General features: G+C 40.9%; 1 protein-coding gene across 1 annotated transcript in view; it reads right to left on the bottom strand.

Moving 5' to 3' along the window:
* The window catches only part of TNFSF11 (TNF superfamily member 11), a 106,643-nt gene extending 88,787 nt beyond the window's left edge, over positions 1-17,856 (bottom strand). Inside the window, exon 1 of the mRNA XM_030200542.1 lies at positions 17,625-17,856. Within this exon, the coding sequence (XP_030056402.1) occupies positions 17,625-17,795 (171 nt within the window). The 5' untranslated portion in view covers positions 17,796-17,856. The remainder of the gene's footprint in view (positions 1-17,624) is intronic.
* Between the last annotated feature and the right edge of the window lie 3,819 nt (positions 17,857-21,675).

Genomic DNA, 21,675 nt, shown 5'->3' on the forward strand with positions numbered 1-21,675 from the left:
GGGAGGGCAGGGAAGAGAGGAGAATTGCTGGGCATAGATCGAGGGGACAGGGGAGAGGAAATTATCTGGAGATAGATGGAGGAGAGGGCAGGGGAGAGAGGAGAATTCTGGACATGGATGATGGGAGATGGGAAGATGGGATCCTGAGATGGGAAGGCGGTAGAACAAGAGGACATGAAATGAGATTGAAGGGGGGCAGACTCAAAAAAGATGTCAGGAACCAAGTGTTCTTGTAATAATTTGTTAAAACTTATAAATAAAATAATTAAAAAAAAAAAAAAGATGTCAGGAAGTATTTTTTCACGGAGAGGGTGGTGGACGCTTGGAATGTCCTCCCGTGGGAGGTGGTGGAGATGAAAACGGTAACGGAATTCAAACATGCGTGGGATATGCATAAAGGAATCCTGTGCAGCAGGAATGGATCCTCAGAAGCTTAGCTGAAATTGGGTTGCGGAGCAGGTGGGGGGAAGAGGGGTTGGTGGTTGGGAGGCTAGGATAGGGGAGGGCAGACTTATACGGTCTGTACCAGAGCCGGTGATGGGAGACGGGACTGGTGGTTGGGAGGCGGGAAATACTGCTGGGCAGACTTATACGGTCTGTGCCCTGAAAAAGACAGGTACAAATTCAATATAAACTCATATCTTGGGCAGACTAGATGGACCATGCAGGTCTTTTTCTGCCGTCATCTACTATGTTACTATGGATGGATGAATGGGGACAGGGGAGAGAGGAAATTTTCTGGAGATGGATGGAGGAGAGGGCAGGGGAGAACGGAGAGTTCCTGGACATGGATGGATGGATGGAGGGGAGGGCAAGGGAGAGAGGAGAATTCTGGACATGGATGGATGAATGGGGACAGGGGAGAGAGGAAATTTGCAGGATATGGGTGGATGGATGGAGGAGAGGGAAGGGGAGAATGGAGAGTTGTTGGACATGGATGGATGGAGGGGAGGGACGTCAGGAAGGAGATGCACATGGATGGAGGGGAGGGAAGAGAGGAGAAATGCTGGACATGGATGGAGTGGAGGGCAGGGAAGAGAGGAGAAATGCTGGACAAGGATGGGGGGAAGGAAAGATAAAGGAAGGAGATGCACACGGATGGAGTGGAAGGGAGAGAGGAGAAATGCTGGACATGGATGGAGGGAAGAGAAGACAAAGGTTGTAGATGCACATGGATGGAGGGGAGTGAGAAGAAATGCTTTATATGGATGGAGGGGAAATTGCTGAATTTAAAGGCTGGATTGGAACACTTTGAGGGCAGATGTTGAAACTGGAGAAAGGATAGGGTGGTAGACAGGACGCATAAGGACACAGAAAGATGGTGGACATGATGAGAGAAAAAAATATCAAATGGAAAGAAGACACTGGGACCAAAGCTAATAGAAAAACTAAATGCTCTGACAGCAAAGGTAGAAAACATTTTTTATTCAAAATTTATTAATTGGAATATGTCAGCTTTTGGAAATGTACATCTGTGATATTTTGCATGTAAGTTTCAATGTTTCTAGTATTGCTGCATGCTGAGTCTGACTTCTTGTATTTTGCCTTCATATCTGTTAAGCCATGTGTTTTTCATGTGTGATCAAGATGCAGTATTCTGCTAGCGTGAAGTATTTGCAGCCCTTTTTGTTTTATTTGGTTTCACTAGGTTGTGTACTGGTGTTTTAGAGCCCGGTGTAATTATAGTGCTGCCTTTCCACACATAAAGGTTGTAGCTCGTCCTGTCCTTGGAATTAGTGCTGTTATGGTTTGGTAAGGCTATGAGTGTGTTTTGCACAAGTTTGTATATAGTGTTTTGCAGTGGAGAGATTGTGTGTTGGCCTTACTAAGTTGGCACCAAAACACCAGAAAGGGTGTACAGCGTAAATCATGACACACTACCTCTTGAAGGATCTACATATGGTCGTTAATAAAAGGAGCTCATTGTGAACACTAGCCACCCTAAAAGGGTGTTTTTTGGCTCTACACGTATCATGATATTATGATCCCTTGTTTCATATTGTTGACGGTCTGCATTTTCCGTATGGGTGGTATATTGGTGTATTAGGTTCTGCCCAGTGTAATATTTATGGTACAGTAAGGTTCTGAGTGTGTTTTTGCACAAAGTTGTGCCTAGTGTTTTGCAGTTGAGCGATTGTGTTTAGTATATGCTTTGAGCAACCACTTTATTCTTTGACATATGATACATATCTAATATCTAAATTTAATAAAAGGTATTAACTGTGACTTTTATTTTTACTTATTTTTTTTCTGTGTGTTGTCAAACACTTATGGAGGTAAGCTCCGCCCCTGGCCCACCCCTAACCCCGCCCCCTTTAGCCTCCCCAAACAGTTGGGCCACCGACCGCCTATGGCAGGCATGGATGGGAGGGCAGCAGCAGGGCCCAGGGAGAGGACAAATTGCTGGAAGTGGAGGGGAGAGAGGAGGATTGCTAGCTATGGATGCAGCAGGGAAGGGCAGAGAGGGACAAGGATGGACATGGGGGCCCAGGGAGAGGACAATTTGCTGGAAATGGAGGGGAGGGGAGAGAGGAGGATTGCTGGCTATGGATGGAGGAGGGAAGGGGCAGAGAGGGACAAGGATGGACATGGGGGCCCAGGGAGAGGACAAATTGCTGGAAATGGAGGGGAGGGGAGAGAGGAGGATTGCTAGCTATGGATGGAGGAGGGAAGGGCAGAGAGGGACAAGAATGGACATGGATGGGAGGGCAGGACCCAGGGAGAGAGAAGAAATTGCTGGAAATGGATATAGAGCAAGAAATGAAGAAGAAAGGAGGAAAGTAAAGAAATAAATTAGCCCTGGAAATGGAGTTAAGAGGACAGATAGCAGCAGACTCAGATACTGGGCCAGCATGATCGGAAAAAGAAAGTCACCAGACAACAAAGGTAGAAAGAAATCATTTTATTTTCATTTTAGCGTTTGGAATATGTCCACTTTGAGAATTTACATCTGCTATCTTATTTTGCAATGTATAGCAATTTGTTTCTAAGAATATTGCTGACAATTCCTGTCAGTGTGGCAAGTGGTGAGCGATCATTTTCAGCAGGGGGGGGGGGGGGGGCCAACTGATAGTCTGCAGGGGGGCGCCAGAGACCCTAGGCACGGCCCTGGGCGGCCCTGTGTGCGGTAGGCCCGCATTGGGTTTACCGCCGCTTTGTAAAAAAGTGCCCCTAGGTGCACTGTTCCACAATAATCCACACTATTGAGCAACAGGGTGTGTTACACTTGCCACTGTGAATGATCTATTATAGATCTGTAGTAAACACATGTCAGTGTTCAGGGTTCCATAATTAAAGCCTTCTAGTTTTTTCAGAGTACAGAGAATGAGTAGGAACGTCTGGTTTTAAAACCAGAAATAAAATATAAAGAAGAATCTGATATATGAAACAAAGACTTTCAATCTTTACTGCCCAATAAAATGGAAGCCAGCGCAAAGACAACAGAATCAAACTAATGTGGTCAAAATCAGACAATCTAGCTGTTAAATTTTGAACTAGCAGTAATGCCGTAAACATTATCCCCTCCCCCCAAATTCTATAAATGGAACTAAAAATTGTACATTCAAATTTGGTTGTGCAACCAATTTGTGCATGAAATTTAATTGAATAATGAGCCAATTAGTACTGATAACGGGGCCCAATCAGTGCTAATTGGCATTAATTTAAAATGTGCAACCAGATCTGCGTATAAATTTTACATGCAGTTCCAAAAAGGGGATGTGGTGATGGGAGGGTCCTGGACGGATCAAGGGTGTTCCTGCAATATATACTGTTATAGAAAACTAGTAAAAAAGGCCCGTTTCTGTAGGCAAGGAAACGGGCCTTAGGCAGGCAATTCCCCCCCCCCCCCCCCCCCGTGCTACGGCCCCCTCGAACCCCCCTTCCGCGAACCTGTCGTTCCCCCCCCCCGTGCCAGCGAAAACTGCCGCCACCGCCGCTGTTGTGCTACCTTCCCTTCCCGTAGGTTCTTCAATCTTCTTAGAAAGTTTAACTCCGTGCGTCTGACGTCAGACGCACGGAGTTAAACTTTCTAAGAAGATGATTGAAGAACCTACGGGAAGGGAAGGTAGCACAACAACGGCGGCGGCGGCAGTTTTCGGCGTTCCGGGGGGATGATGGACAGGTTCGCGGGAGGGGGTGACAGCTGATTCCGAGGCAGTAGGAGGAGTAGGGAAACACGCTGCGCGTGTTTCCCTACTCCTCTCCTTGCCTTGGAATCAGCTGTGTTGACATCAGTGACGTCCGTGCGTGTCTGCCTCGCAGACCACTTGCAGCCAGGGATCCACGGTCCCAAGCATAGAACGTTGGAGGTGAGAATTATTATATAGGAAGGGGATCTGGATCTAATTTAGGCGCAAGAATTTACACCAGGGTTCAGTTAGTGTAAATCCTCGTGCCTAAAGGTAGTTGCGGATCCTGGCACTAAGTGATATTCTATAAATGGCGCCTACCTTTAAGTGCCATTTATAGAATAGTGCTAAGTACTATTTATAAAATTTGGTCCTTTCTGTGTTAGCCCTTAAAAGACAGAGAATTACAGTAGGCTATTTGAACCAAGATTAGGGATAGAAGAACTGTTTAAAATCAGATATTGAAAGAATCAATGTTAACGTTCTACAAAGCCATAAATGAGAATAAGTAGACATTAGAGCCCTAACAGAGAGAGAGAGAGATCTAAAATGACCCCTAGACATAATTTTTTTCTTTTTAATTCTGGCAGAGCCAGGGTATACCATGGGGCAACACTAGTATGATGTTGAGTATATGTATTTGGAAGAGCAATCTGTTTGTTTTTCATTTCAATTTAATGTTATGTTAGGATTAGTTATATTTTAATAAATTTTATTTTTATGTGAATGTTAGGTTTTATGTATGTTTTGTTATTTTTCTTTTTAGAATTGTTATTCATTCTGAACTATAGGGGATATAGCAAGCTACAAATCTTTGTATTAAATTAAATCTGTCTAACATCAGAGACTTTGGCTTCTGGCAGTCTTCAGAGAATCATTTAAGATCTTGTCTACTATGTTTTTTGAGACAATGCTGTTTAAGAGACCAAAGCAGCAGAGTAACTGTCTTCAGAATTATACTGCTGGCATGAATCTATAATCTTCCAGTGAGCCTCTCCTCTGCACACCAGCCATGAAGGTTGGTTAATGGGATTTGAAACATATGCAAAACTATTTGGGCTCCCCCCAAAAAACAAAACAAATTAAAGCTTGGCTATTTACCATGATTTTTGCAGAATTAGCTTTTCTGAGACCACCACAATTCATGTCTGTTTTTATGCTGTTTTGTGCCTGAGACTCTAGAAGTTCCTGCTTTTTTTTTTGTCATGTTAGCTGAGAGATCTCTGTGGTGTCCTGGTTTGTTATTTTACTATTTCTATTGTATTTTATTATTTGCCTTGTACTTTGCCCAGAGCTGTCCTCGTTGGGAGTATGCTAAATCTAAGCAAATAAATATTGGCTGGACTGTGCCTTGCCACAACACACCTCCAGTCCTACCAAATGCAAACACAGAGGAGTAAACCCATCTGCCAGTTGGAAATAGGCAGCACACACAAATGTGAGCGCAGGTGCCATCTACACCACCTTTGCAAATATAAGCCACAGTGAGCAAGCTGGTTAGGCTGCTTTTGTGCATGAAGCACCAAGGCCATCAAGCAAGTTGCCGAGCTTGACAATTCCATCCAAGAAGGTTTAGAGGTCTGCCACTTACGATGTGTTCCCCCCCCCCACCCCCCATCTTCTCTGCCAAACTGGTACCTTGGTGGCACTTACACCAATGGTTCTCAAACCTGTCCTGGAGGAATCCCAGTCAGTTAGGTTTTCAGCCTAAGATTGATTTGCATGCACTACTTCCACCGCATACAAATTTCTCTCATGTGTATTCAGTGTGGATATCTAGAAAACCTGACTGGCTGGGGTTTCTCCATGACAGGTATGGGAACCACTGCTATACACATTGCAGAAAAGCCATAAGATCATCAGTATGAGGGAACAATAACTATCCCAAGCAAATCCTTTGCAATGCAAACATTCTATGGCTCTTTGCTCAACTGGCAGCAGTTCAATCCCATTGTTCAACAGCAGCCTCAGAATTTACAACTCTTATTATTAAAAGAAAGGTTAATTAGTGACCTTTCTTTTACATATATCCCAGTGTATTGCCTGGTAGACCAGTGGAAAGCTTCTAAGGAAAATGGAAGAACATTTTGCAAAGCATACTGCTACTGCTAATGCAGCGTGATGTGCACTTTAAACACCATCTACCTCCAGGGTAATGGTAGTACAGATCACAATCTGAATAATATTTAATACTGCTAAGACAAACAGCCTTCAGGAAACAGTAACTTATAAAAGAAGACTGCTAACGTTTTCTGCACATTAATTTTAACCTTTTCCTCTTTATACAAGGTTAGTGCACCAAGGTCTTTTAACCATTGCTGGAGGTACTATGAGGACACACAGAGTCTCATTTTCCATAGAGCACTGGAACATGCTCAGTTCCAGTGGTATTTTTAAAAAGAATCTCCCGACCTAGAGCCTATTTAAAATACATCCAGGAGTGCAAGTGTGCTTTAATCGGCATGTGCAATGGGAGCAGCCAGTTTACAGATTTACATATAGGGGAAAAAAAATAAAAAAAAATCGATGGAGAAAAGTTGGCAACTTACAAAATTAAGTGCCCACATTTACACATGTAAGCTGGCATTTTGCAGCTTACATATATGTGAACCACCTTGCAAACCTATATGCTACTAACTATAGAGCCCATATCTTTCTTTAGTTTCAGTTTGAAGGGGGAATAAATATAGGGGGCTAGGGAGGATACCTTCCTTAGGGGTCCTTTTACAAAGGCGCACTAAAAAATGGCTTGCGGTAGTGTAGGCACAGGTTTTGGGTGCGTGCCAATCCATTTTTAGCGTGTCTGTAAAAAAGGCCTGATTTTTTTGTTGAAAACAAACATGCGGCAAAATCAAAATTGCTGCATGTCCATTTTGGGCCTGAGACCTTACCGCCAGCTATAGACCTAGTGGTAAAGAATCTGGGCGGTAATGACCTATACGCGTCAATTGCCACTTGGCGCATGTCCGATACGCGCGCCAGAAAATAAAAAATTATTTTTCAGATGTGCGTAGCAGACGCACGCCAAAATTGAAATTACCACAAGGGCCACGTGGTAACCGGGCGGTAACTCCAATTTGGCGCACAAAGGGGCTCATTTTCAAAGCACTTAGACTTACAAAGTTCCATTGGTTACTATGGAACTTTGTAAGTCTAAGTGCTTTGAAAATACACCAGATAGGCACCTATGTGGCTTAGTAAAAGGGGGCCTCAGTCCTTCATGTAAAGGGCTAGCAACCTAAACATGCCAAGAAGCACCTGTAAATCTTGAAGCTGGAATAATAGGTCACACACATGCATTTCCTTTCTGAAATAGGGATTACATGGGCAGATTTTTGATTTGTCCAGATCATGCCCAATCTATACCCACATCACGCCACCTTATAATTTCAACACGTTAAGGTCATCAATGAGTAAAAAGCACCATTTATATGTGAAAAAGCCAGGAATTACACATGTAAATCACAAGGCTTCTGAAAAACTGGCTATAATTTAGCTTGGTAAAAATGTCCAGTTGACAATCAGTATACAAGGTATGTACGAACTATAGCATACTTATTCCCATCTACACTTGTGCCAACGATTCACTTGAAAACTGAGCGTGTGGTCTGTCTACAATTAGTATATTTAGAGGGACATTTTTGAAAAAATATCCAAGTCAAAATTGGGACGTCCTGCACATACTGCCGGTTTCTATATATCGTGCCTTAATTTCTGTATGGAAATCAAAGTATATTCTATAACAATGCATGTAACAATTAACTAGCTGATCAGTGCTGTGAATTGGATGTTAACAAGTAATTATCAGCATTAATTGGCATTAAGATATATGCGCAGAACTTGCTAAGTGTATTCTGTAACATGGTGCGTGTGAAATTCTAAGTCACAGTTGAAAAGGGGGCGTGGTCATGGGCAGGGTGTGGGTGTTTCTAAAATCTATGCGTGTCATAGAATACACCCGCTCTAAGCTTAAATTTTGGCATCAGGATTTACGCCAAGTAAAATGTGCCATAAATGGCTGTGACTAAATTTGATCACGAGGAGAGGCACTCAGTGTAATTCTATATACCGTGTGGAAATTTAAGCCTAGTCTATAAAATGTAGACATACTTTAGACAATATGCCTAGGTGTATGTTTTTCCATGCAGAATTTTCAGGCGCCATATAATCTAGCCCATAACGTCCAAAAAAAACCCATTCATCTCATAGCCATTTTTGAACAGGAAAAATTAGGATTTCCTATTCAAAATTATATGAGAAAGACATTCTTGAGCCGAAAACGTTCAAAATGAACAGCCATTTTCCAAAATGAAACATCCAAAATATGAATGCCAAAAAAAGCAGACAAAAAAGTTGATCTGGCATCATTTGTACAAAAATGGCCACACAGATGTCCTTGCAGAGCAAAGGGGCAGCCTAGTAGTCAGTTTAGTGGACTTTAAACAATAGGACCAAGGTACAAATCCCAACTTAATTCCATTGTATGTTATTTTGAGTCCTCCAGGAACAGATAAAAACCTACTGTACCTAAAGTTAGATCACTACAATAGCCATCGTGCTTGCACGTCTTATAAATTCAGGTACATTTATGGATTGACACCGGATTACATGATTCCCTTGATTGAACTTCCTGCTTCTAATTCCATCCGAGAATGCCTACTTCTTCACTACTCCAACTGTAAGAAAAGTATACATAAATCGGTCCTTTCAGCTGATTTTTCAAATCAATGTACTAAGTGGTAAAATTCATTACCAAAAAGCATCAAAGGTTACCCAGATTATATGAGCTTCCAGAAATCACTAAAAACATTTTTTGAAACGTTATTAGAACAAAAAGATGAATTCTAATCCAATCTATGGTCTTTGAATATTTTTGTACATCTTTCTTAACACTCCCCCCTGTTTACTAAGCCGTGTTAGCGGCTGCCATGCGCTAATGGGTTGTGTCTGCATTGCCGCACGGCTTAGTAAACAGAGAAGACTAAATTGAAATTTAATCATTCTGTAACACTGTGAAACAATTTGCATGTTTCTGTTTTGACTTATAAAATTTATTGTAAAATAGATTATGCTTAATTGCAGTCAACTACACAGTACAGTATGTATTTCTCTAAATATTTGTATCTGTAAGCCACATTGAACCTAAACATTGTTTGGAAAAATGCGGGATATAAATGTCAAAATAGAATAAAAGTCCACAGCACTGACCACTAGGCTACTCTTTATACTTGTTGCTCTGTTAGGAAAGGCCATAAGACCTGAAGCTGTCAGAGCCTGGTATCTACTGTCACTTTCACTTCTTGGGGGGGGGGGGGTGGAGAGGGGTCTGTAACCACTTGGAGATGAAGCGGGTCATGCCCTCATTTCTCCAGTGGTCAGCTGCTCTATCAGGGCACTTTTTGTACCTTGGATGTGATTGAAGCAGGTCTAAATAAAAACATCCTTCTTTGTAGACTTGACTGTTTCTTCCCGTTCCATTATCGCTGAAAGACATCCTAATTTTAGGCCCGCCCTAATCCCACCTAAAATATGCCTCCAATACGCCCTCTTGCTATATGGATGAACTGCAGTGTAAAATGTCCAAATTCTGCCTTTCAAAACACGTGGTCTTTTGGACCATTTTGAGCACCTTAATCTTATACACCATCAAAGATAACATAGAGGCTTATTTTCAAAGCACTTAGCCTCCCAAAGTTCCATAGAAATCTATGGCACTTAGCCTCCCAAAGTGCTTTGAAAATATGCCTCATAGTAACATAGTAGATGACGGCAGAAAAAGACCTGCACGATCCATCCAGTCTGCCCAACACGATAAACTCATATGTGTATACCTTACCTTGATTTGTACCTGTCTTTTTCAGGGCACAGACCGTATAAGTCTGCCCAACACTATTCCCCGCCTCCCAACCACCAGTCCCGCCTCCCATCACCGGCTCTGGCACAGACCGTATAAGTCTGCCCACCACTATCCTCACCTCCCAACCACCAACCCCTCTTCCCCCCACCTGCTCCGCCAGGTGCATATAACAAAGACATATCAGAAGATGTACCACTGCATGGCCTCCACATACCAAACAGCTTACTGTCTAAAGCAGTGTTTCTGTCATTACACAAATTTAAGGGGCCTGTTTACTCAAGTGTCATGAAGTTTTGCCCTTAACCCCATGTTTAATTTGCTTTAAATGCAAAAGCAGTGTGCTGTTCAGTGCATTTCCAGCATGTCCCCAGTTGCTGCATAGAAACGTTCTTTATCGAGACTTAAGTGTATTCATAATTAGCGCAGATGCAGTTATCACCTAACTGCACTGCATTCTCAAGCCCATAACCTGCTCATTCCCTACCTCATAGCAAGGCTTGCAGCTAGTGTGCAACTTAGCACATGCTGCCATGCCAGCATGAGTTATGTTTATGAGCTAACGGTAAGCACTAATTTGCATGCTAAGGGACAATTCTACAACTGGGTACCTCCATTTAATTGCCCAGAGGCCATGAGGTAGGAGCTTATTCGCCAATAGAACCCAATAACCCAAGTTCCACTATGGAATATTAGGTAACCTGGTATCAGCAAAGGAGGTTTTATAACAAGAGATGGCATGATGTCAAAAAGTTGAAGCTGTCTCCCCTGTGCAGCCGTCATATTGAGGTACTCTAAACAATCAGCATATGAATGTTCACAGAGGAACCGTCAGAACTGTAACTAGAGGTTAAAATTATTTTTACCTTTGGGGGGATGAAGAGACTACCATTGGTGCCCATGGGTGGGGGCCATGTGAGCCGCAGTCCCACAACAGGTGTGGTCGCTCCAAAGCTGCAGACTTGTTTTTGGAACCGTGAGAGGCTTGATCTTTTTGTAGGAAGCAGCTTTAGGAATGCCCCTCACTCTGCCTGAGTCTCAGGATCGAGTTGAAGGGACTTCCATGGCTCCAAAAATAAGTCAGCTGTTCCGGAGCATCTGTGATGGGACTGTGGCTCATGCCCCAGGATTCCCCCCCCCCCCCCCCCCCCCCCCCCGCGGTAAACAAATTTTAAAAGCTGTCAAAAAAATCCACACATTGAAGTCATAAGTGCTTTTGATATTGTTTGTCATCATAAGCAAAAATAAAGGCATATAGTGCGGCACTGAAATCCTGAATTCAGCACTGCAAACAACAAAGCAAGCTCTGGAGCAATGAAAACATTTTGAATATAACCCCTCCTCCCTTTAAAGACCCCTCAAAAACTCCACAAACCCCACTCCAACTCCCCTTACATTCCCCCCCCCCCCCCCCCCGAATACAAAACCAAAGAGGTTTACTAAAACAATATAAACCTCACAAGTTTGCTATTGCTTTCAATAGCGTCTGAAAATGTTTGGGTGTCACTCAATATGGCATCAAGCTCCACCCACAAAAAGGGCCAGAAAGGCTCATGCCATCTCCTGTCATAAAACCTCCCTGGTATCAGTACACCTAACATTTAGCCACCCACAGTTACACCAGCTATACATCTGGCATAAGTACTGGCACCTAAATACAGCACAGGAGCATAAGGTACGTGTGCAAGTGGGAGCCCCATACATATCCTGCCCACGCGTATGCTCCCTTGCACTTTCACTGCATCAATCCAAAAATGACTGAGTCTAAAGTTAGTCGTGGTTTATAGAATAACGCAAAGGGCCGGGGAACATGCCTACATTTAGGCACAGACATTTACACCACTAAAAATCTGGTGTAAATACCACACCTAACTTAGTTATAGAATTCAGGGGAATCATACCTATGTGCATAAATTTGAGGAATGCTCCTGATATGCCCACGCTCTTTACATGGCCATGCCTCCTTTTCAGCTACACATTTTAGAATTTACATGCGCCTCTTTTTAAAATATGCCTAAAAAAATGTGCATGTAAATTCTAATTATTGCCAATTAGTGCTGATAATTAGTTATCACTCAATTATCAGTGCTGACTGGCTCGTTGAGTGCGTAAACTGGGCTTGCACCCAATTTAACATGTGCAACTTGACATATAGAATGGGATATATTTGTAGAATAGTACTTGGGTGTCCTGCTGCCACTTTCATGGGTATGTGCGCATTTGTGTCCTAGTATTCTAGACATTTATGTGTGCAAGTGGTATGTAAATTTGGGCTTGTAGGTTATAGAATTACTTTCACCTCCTTAGTAAAACTTTAGTAAACATGCCCCTAAGTGTGTTTGTAAAAATACAGTCAAATAAACATGGCATTATAAAACTTAAAGACAATCAATGAGCTAACCACTATTATACCAACTGTAGAAGTAATGGAGAAGTGTGGTGCCAGTGGTCAATTCTGACCAGGGGCAGACTGATTATTTGGGCAACCAGGTAGTTCACATGAAACTTATTGGAGAATGACCCTACTCTGCCGAGTTTCAGCAGTAGCTTTCATCAGGGTCATCAAATGTTACCAACACAGTCTTCAATGTGAACTCAATGAGGCACAAGTCCTTACACAATTTTCTTTAAAACCGGAGCAATCCTCTACGGTACTGCTGCATGGGCAGTTATTCAAAATGGTTTTGAATAATAGCCCCATGCAGCAGCACCATAGATGTTTGCTCCAGTTTTAGATTGTGTAAGGATTTGTGCCTCATAGAGTTCACATTGAAGACTGTGTTGGCAACATCTGATGACTCCTGAAGAAAGCTACTGCTGAAACTCAGCCGAGTAGGGTCATTCTCCAATAAAAGTTTCATGTGAACCCTTGTTTTTCTCCTCCTTTTCTGGACCACCACCGCTGTTCCTTGGACCTTTCGTTGACTCTGCATAGGTTCTCCTTTTTTTTTCAGAACATGGAGCAGGAGCATCCATTTCAGAATTATAAATGTGAAAAAAAAATCAGTGGTGGAAACTCGGCAATTTACACATGTAAGTCCTGAATACTGACTTACACGTGTTGTGCTGATACTTACATGTGTATGACAGCCATTTGGCAAACCAAGAAATATTCAATGAACCCAACACGGGCCATGTTTTGGCATATTTACACCTGCATCAGGGGTCAATGCTGATAGGAATTCTTGATGACATACATAGATATTAAGAAAGCAAATGCATATATAGTCCAAATGTATAAAGTCACCTCAACGCGTTGTTGGAGTGGTGAAAGCATAATAAATCTAACCAACGATAAGAGGCTGCAAAAGTACGGAGTGTCCTCATCTGATTTCATCATGGTTGTTTTCTTTTCTAATACAATTTGTTAGACAATTCAGTATTTCAGTCCATGCCATCCGTAAACGTTAGATCACTGTGAAGCCATTAACGGATAGAAGGGATCCTTCAGAGAGATGCATACCCTCATTTTCTGCATATCCAGACCTTATAATCACTCTCTACCCAATCCAAACTAAAAGGGTAAAATGGAAATGAAGTTCAAACGAAAACATGAAATGTCTTTATCACATAAATCAGTAACCTAATCTCTTTTTTTAAAGCCACTTCTAGGAAATTTCAACATTCAAACTATCATTTCAACTCAGTAGCCTTCAAAAGTTGACTTAGCTGTACTGCACCTTCTAGATACAGAGCACTAAAATACAGCCTTGTTTTTTCTTAGGTGCTGAAAATAGCTTTAATTAAAATAGTTAGATTTGGGCTTGCCCAGCATAAGAAAATTCTGATCCTTAGAAGTACTACAAATTCCTCTTATGTTCAATCAGAGAGCCATATGCTTCCTGGCTGTGGCTCCCTGAGAGACCTAGTGCACACACAAGTAAGCTACACCTACAGCAAAGCTGAGAACATAATGAAAAGCTGTCTATTAAAAATGATCCTTTTTGATTTGTACAAATCTCATGAGCCTTTTAGCTCAAGCGTACTTGGGAGGGAGGCAGATGCTAGCAGAAAAGGTTTGATCATACTATTGTACAATTACAGCACTATACAAATATGTATTAAATATATTTTTATTGCTTTAGAGAGAAAAGGCTGAATGAATTCTACTTTCAGGAAGACTTGAAGATCTGTTGTGAGTTCCAGGTTACTTTTTTCTCATGTGTTATATTGTAAAATGCAAATACAATTGTTGGTCACAAAGATATATTTTCCAATGAGTATACAGTGTCATTCTCAGTTACTGAATTTTCTGAAATTCCAAATCCTTTAAGCTACAAAATAAGCGAAGTCAAAGGGCATCAAAACCTCAAATACTGTTTAATCTGCATATTGTGCCATACTCGGTCTCAAATGGGCTTATGGAAATATAAAAGTGTGAAATTAATACACATCTGCACCAATTCAATATTTAGTCAGATACAAATGGTTGAATTAACACTAGTTTGAAACTTGCCAGCAGCAGTGCCAACCATGACGGTTACAATCATATTTGGTCGCTGAACTCATCAAAAGACTACACAACATGCTTCACTTCACCAAGGAAATCTTAGGATATTGATAATTATACTTCATAGATGCTATTTTATCTATGCATAAAAGAATAAACTTACTCACATGCCATTGCTAATAAGTACTGTCCTCATAATGCATAAATTGTAAACACAAATCTTTAGGTGTTGGCTGTGTTTCAGTAGCTAACACACAACATATCAATGATAAAGAAGCACATACTTCAATTCTCAAAGGAAATCATGACTAACAAAATCTAATCTTTTTAATATTAGAGAACAAGCTATACAAATCATTAAAAATAGATTTGTATATTCCTATGAATCTATATTTGTCTGGATCATTCAAAATCCTTGAATCATTTTGCAACAATCAACAATGGTACAAATTAAATGATTAAAAAACACAGTAGAAACAAATTATGCTTCCATTATAAGAAAATATATGCTGGTTACTCTGAAGTCATGTATAAACATTTTATTTAAATCACAAAAACTTTAGCTTGAGCAGTCAACACTGCCACAACTGTTTCCATATGGATGGATTTCTGAATACAGACAGATACATAAATCTACTATATTAGCCAGGTGCATACAACCAGAAGGATTGCCACTAGGTTTAATGTGCATGCATAAAATAATTCAGGAGAACGAAAAACAGGAGCAAGCACACAGAAAGAAAAAAAAAATCAATGTGCTTTTACTATAGGTGATCTACTTGAGTCTTGTTGGTCACACACTTTTTCATATTTGCCTATGGATTTATTAGCACTAGACCTAAATAGGACGAGGTTGCTGTCAACCCTATCCATATTACTGGGTAGACTAGATGGTCCATTTCAGTCTCTCTGCGTCATCTGCTGTGTTGCTGTTTATGTTACGTACTAAAATTCTATGATTTACCTGGAGTCCAATTTAAAAGAAATGGAAAGATCCCTTGAACACGGATTAACAATACATAATTCAGTCATTCCCTCCTTCTCAAAATTGTATATTTATCACTGTTCTAATTCCATAATTGCTCAACAGCTGATTTTTTTTAAATGAGCTTCTCCCCCCCCCCCCCCCCCCCAACCATCTGCAACAGACTCTAATCCTCGGGAACTGGGTTCAATTCCCACTGCAGCTCCTTGTGACTATGGGCAAGTCACTTAACTGTCTATTGTCTCAGGTACAGATAAGTACCTGTATATAATATGTAAACCCCTTTGAATGTAGTTGGAAAAACCACAGAAAGGCAGTATATAGGTCCCATTCCCTTTCCAAACTCCAACTCTTGCATTTCAGTGCCATCATCTAAGAAGTGGATAAATAAGCTTCTATGAAGACCAGAGCCTTCTCAAAACCATTTAAACCAATGCTTTGTCATGTATCATAAATTAGGAAGCAAATATGAAATTCAGAAGATGCTAACACTATTCTGTTCTTTATCAATAGAGCTGGATGCAGTAAAGGTTTGTTTTTACTAAATTAGTAAAAACAAAGCTATACTTTACTTTTCTCTTTACTGCTAGAAATGCAAATGCAGTATTAGTTCTAACAAGCCTTGCAGCCACATAAAGCATCCTAGCTGCTATAATCAGAGCCCGGCAAAAACACTTTCTTTACCAGCCCATAACGAATATTCATATCCACATTTCCAACACCTGGTTCAGATATCCCCACACTCTTCACTCCAAATCTCTTGATTTTCAAGTCCACGCTGATTTACATAAAGTATTTTTGTTTCCGCAAAATCTCAGATTGCCCTTCAAAAGGCCGGTGATTCAAACCATATGAAGGGGGAAAGGATTTTATAAATAACTCCATTTTGCTTTAAATACATTTTATCTAAAAACGGTGTTTGCAATGTGCATTTTACTTCTCTTTTCTGGGAATGTCTCTCCTTTTTTTCCCCCCCAGAGACATGCAACAATTTCTGCTACATGATCTGAGATTGCAGGCAAAATGTTAGTAAACTTGAAGTTATTTATACTTCAGATTTTTGTGGGCTGACAGTCTGTGTGTATGGTTAGATTTGGGGAAGGAGGCACACAAGAGTTTATAGCTTCTCCTGCAGTGGTTATGTCCTACAGTATAGCTGACAAGCCAGTACGGGCTGCGCTTCAAGATGCAAAAGCCAATAGAGAGCAGAGCACTAACTCTGAAAGTTTACAGTCACATGCTTCTTTCCTTAGGAGTTGTTCCTAGGGCATGAATTCATAAATATTGTCTGTATGAGTATAATGAAGTTAGGGAGAAATGCGAAGTACATTTCAGTAGCAGGTCAGCCAGGAAATGATGTCCACCGTGGACAGATCCTTTAAAAAAAAAAAAACATGCACCACCTCCTTGACTCCCCTGAGAACACCGTGTAGCAGCCTGCTCTGAAGCTCCTGTACTATTCCAAAAGCAGGATCTGAGTTCCAGTGCCATCCTCACATGTTCCCCCGAATCCCCCCCCCCCCCCCCCGCACACACTTCAATGCACAAAACAAGACCCCTCTCACTTTCCCTCAACTGTTTCAGAGTGCAGCAGTGAACATCATTATTTTTTAAACTTTCAGTGAGGTAGCCTTGCACTGCTGATCACATACCGGTACTTGAAATACCTGTTCCTTCTAAATTCCAAAGGAAATTAGAGACCTACTGGTGTAAAATCAGACAGGTAGACGAGCTTTTCTTCCTAAACTTCGGTAACTACTAGAAATAAGTAACTCTGTTTTCAGTTACTATGCATATGCTTTTAGCCTTTCATTGATGTTGTTAATAACAACGATAATAAATTAGTATTATTTATACTTTATTATTTATATTATTACTATTTACTATGTTATTTTAACATATGTATTTTATGATCCACAACATGGCTGTATTTCTCTAAGAATTCATTAGAACAAATTAAAAAACTTGTTTGAAGAACGAAGTATAAGATACATGCAGCAAGCTAACTCCGAACAAATTTTAATCTTGTCTTAAAACCCAAACAAAAATCTCCAAATTAAAAATACATTCATCCATTGTTCTTCTCAGGCTAAGCTTACTGGTCCTTGAGCCAACTTGTCGCAGAAGGAAAAAATAAAGCGCGCTGGTGCAAAAGCTGCCTTATAACATAAAGGATAGGATAGATGGAGCGGACGGGTAATATACCTGGGTTCTGAAGTAGAAAAATAATCCAAGAGTGCAGCCGACTTGTGCCACCCCAAGGAGGACGAGCGCGGCGAGTACGGACCTGGGCACGGACCCCGGCGGCGGGCTTCTTGGGTCGCTCCCCAGCTCCGCGGAGCCGCACAGGTAACTGCGGTACTTCCCAGCGCTCATCTTACGGCTTCGGCAATCTCCGGACACCTTCGGCACGCAGCGGCGCTTCCACTGTATCACTCACTGGACCACCCACTGGATCACTCTCTGACTACGGCGCCTTTTATAATTGCCAGCGACAGCCAATCAGAGCGGGCGGTGAGTTCTGTCCCCGCCTCTTGGCGAGGCTCGCGCGGGTGTTTAATATTACTGTAAAGAGTCCCCATTGCCTCAGAGCGTTGGTGCTGTTGAACTCGGTGTCCCTTTACTCGACCAGGGAAAGCTACAAGGAGCCTTGTTTATAGCAGTTAGTGTATCTAATGTACTAATGGAGAATGGGACACTGTACGTTCTAAAGTTAGAGGCACAAGTCTAGGTAATGTGTACAGCACTCTGAGCACTGCGTACGTCTAGTAGTGCTATAGAAATGAGGAGGAGGAGTATGCATTTGATGTGCCCTTGGGCAGACATTCTGCAGGCAAGAAAAAATTATCTTTGAAAGGTACTACTTTTAGATGTCAGGGACAGACGGCAGAAAAAGTAAAATGGGTCGTATGCAGAATTGTAAGTACATGGAGTGTGGCGATTTAAAACACTGTAAATGAAACCGTGGAGTTGCAGACATATTTTGTGCTTTGTGGCTCTCAGCTTACGTGTGCTAATTTCACTGACTAAACAAAAAATATTTTACACAGCGAAACTAGATATACAAAGGTTGTATCCCATAAACTCAAAACCCACTTAGTACATCTGTCCATGTATTTAATAATCTGTCTGTAGAAGTGTGTAGGAAAGGAATTAGAAGGTTCACTACTCCCCAAGCAACTTAAAATAACTAACAACTAAGTAATACTAAGAAGCAGACTGCTCTTTGTAAAATTATCCCCTATCCCCTGGATTCTATATATGGCGACTACAGTTGCGCGTGGACATCAGAGTGCATAGCCGATTTGTGCATGCAACTTAATTGATTATTGAGCCAATCAGCACCAATTATTGGTGTAAATTGCTATTAACTGGAGTTACGTGCTCAGAACTCCTATAGTGCATAATCTCAAGGGAACACGGAGAGTGGTGTTTCAGGAGGGGTTCCACAGGCATTCCCTTAATTTACATGCATTGTTACATCATAGACTCGATCAATTCCTAACTTAGCCACCGGCATTTACACCTGCTTTCAGCAGGCTTAATTGCAGGCACCTAAAGTTAGGCTTCATTTATGCACTTAGCACTATTCTATAAAGGATATGAATCTTTATAGAATAGCGCTCAGCACTTAAATTTTTCAACGCTGACTTTTTGGCACCATTTATAAAATCTAGTCCTATGTATGCAAAAAATCCTTTTTAAATTTGTCCAGTATATCTGCATCTTCATTTATTGCCATTCAGTCTGACAGCAATCCAGTAGTGATATGAGGACTACCCAGGTTTTTGCATGGAGTACCTCACATATGATTATGTCCCAGTTGGTAAGAGGTTCTATATCTGCACTAAGTGCAAAGAGCTCCTGGCTCTCAAACAATGATCCTGATCTCTGGAGGCTAGAGTGCCAAATTCAGACAAGTGGAGACAGATAAGAGAAGTAAATAGAGGAGTCCTTTAGGTTTCACCTTGGGGTTATATCTCCAAATGTGTTAATTTTGTTCATGCCAAGGCGAGCATAAACTTTACCCCTATGCTTGCCTAATACACATTCCAATACTTACATTATAATTTCATCTATTTGATACTTAAGGACGTTGATACTTTGATATATAAGGACGTTTGATTAAGAAGTTGTTTTTTTTGTTCTTGTTGGACGGAAAAACTCAAACTTAATTGCAAAAAAAGAAAGAAAGGGTTTTTTTTGTCGATGATTACTTTTTACACTGTGTGCAATTGACAAACCTGTTCACCCCACAGTTTGATGAGACTTTTTCCCCTTAATTTATATAGACAGTCTTCACTGCATGTGTGTGTTTTTTGAGACTATCAATATTAGCAAGCAGTGGATTTGATCTCTGTTGATTCATACTACATACAGCCAACATATCAAAATTCATTTGGAAATTCTTTTTTAATCAGGACAGTGGCATCCAACCCAATTGTGACAATTTCTCCACCTTCCCACAATATTTTCTTGGTCTCTGATTGCATTTGCTGGTAGTTGAGGATCTTCTCTTTCTTCACCTATAGTGCAGAATTGTCACTTGGTACTACCACCTCCAGTCTGGCAGCCTCTATGCCACCTTGGAGGAGAAATGACACCTGAAAGGAAAACATAATCTTGGTGTGGTAGGAAGTGTTCCTGGAGCTAGGACCTGTCTTCTATGTCAGTGGTTCTCAAACCTGTCCTGGAGGACCATTAGTGTGCGACAAAATTTGCATGCCTGTCACCTTTATTATATGCAAATCTTTCTTATCCATATACATTAATGATATCTTGAAACCCCATCTGGCTGGTGGTCATCCATGACAGGTTTGAGAAACAAATACGATAACCTCCCATGCCAAGGATGTGTTTCCAGGAGCACATACTCAGAAGGGAAGGGTTACGATGGTTTTTGTATTTGGCAATTTGATCATTAGGAATGTAGATAGCTGGTTGGCTGGTAAACATGAGGGTCACTTGGTAACTTGTCTTCCTGGTAAGAAGGTGGCAAACCTCACATGTCACCTAGATAGGATTTTAAACAGTGCTGAGGAGGAGCCAACTGCATGGTATATATGGGTACCAACAACATAAGGTATTGGAGAGAGGTTCTGGAAGCCAAATTTAGGTTTTTAAGTAAAAAGTGAATTCCAGAACCTCTGGGGTAGCATTGTCAGAAATACTCCCCATTCCACATGCATGATCCCAGAGGAAGGCAGACTATGCACTGGCTTAATCAGGCTGAAACACTCAATCCAATACCCCTATCATTGCTACTCACACTTCCTCTATATACAGACTGATTCGCTCCAAAAACAGTGCTTTTCTTACTCACCTACTGAGTGTTTTTCACAACAAAGCATTCAAAATCTTAACATTATTGTAAAATGTCACAAATTAACAGGTTTTGTACCTGTTTCTGATGTTCTCCAATAGCTATATGTTCAAATTACATAAATAAAAGGGCTCATATTCCATTCAGTGACAAAATTCCTAATGGTGCTCAAGATTTATTACAAAATCAATCCCACAAAAATGTACAATTCGCATGACAGATACCACGGGAATTATGCAAATATTTCAACTCTTTATATAAAGGTGAGGAACTTTCAGTATAGGCTGTATCCAAGCAGAATCTTAGTGAGAAATTGCCAAACTTTGGCTCACTTATTTATTTATTTTATTTATTAGGATTCACTCAAGGCAGTGTACAGTAAGAATAAAATCAAACATGAGCAATAGGTAATTACAGCAGTAAAAAATATTCAAATAGCAATACAAAGTGTGGCGTGTAAACTACTTACAATGTCAGCACAATACATAATAGAACATTTTAATTGACAGTGTAGGGTATAAGCAAAGATGGAACATATAGATAGGTAAGAGAGTAAGAAAATAAGGTGACTAATTTAAAGAAAGTTGCACATGAGGTCAGAGAGATGGTTAAATATAGTAGGAGTGGATAAACATGCTCTGTACATCATAATGTCCCTCAATATTTTCCTACACCATGTATTTAAGCAAATGATTTCTAAAGGAACTGTATATAATAATAATAATAATAACTGTTTCTTCAAATTCCCGAGTAATTGGCAAGTGCGAAACTCATTAATCTGCTGAAAAAGAAAGGCTCTGCACTTAGAAAGTCCAAAATCAATCAATTAATATAGCAGCAGATTTTCAAAAAAGCAGTAGAGAAATAATTTGCCTTGACTTCTCTGTATATTTCCAATAACTGCTAGCAACCCGTCCAGCAAAACACTCTGCT

The sequence above is a fragment of the Microcaecilia unicolor genome, chromosome 4, assembly GCF_901765095.1.
Source record: "Microcaecilia unicolor chromosome 4, aMicUni1.1, whole genome shotgun sequence".
In the NCBI taxonomy this organism is placed as follows: domain Eukaryota; kingdom Metazoa; phylum Chordata; class Amphibia; order Gymnophiona; family Siphonopidae; genus Microcaecilia; species Microcaecilia unicolor.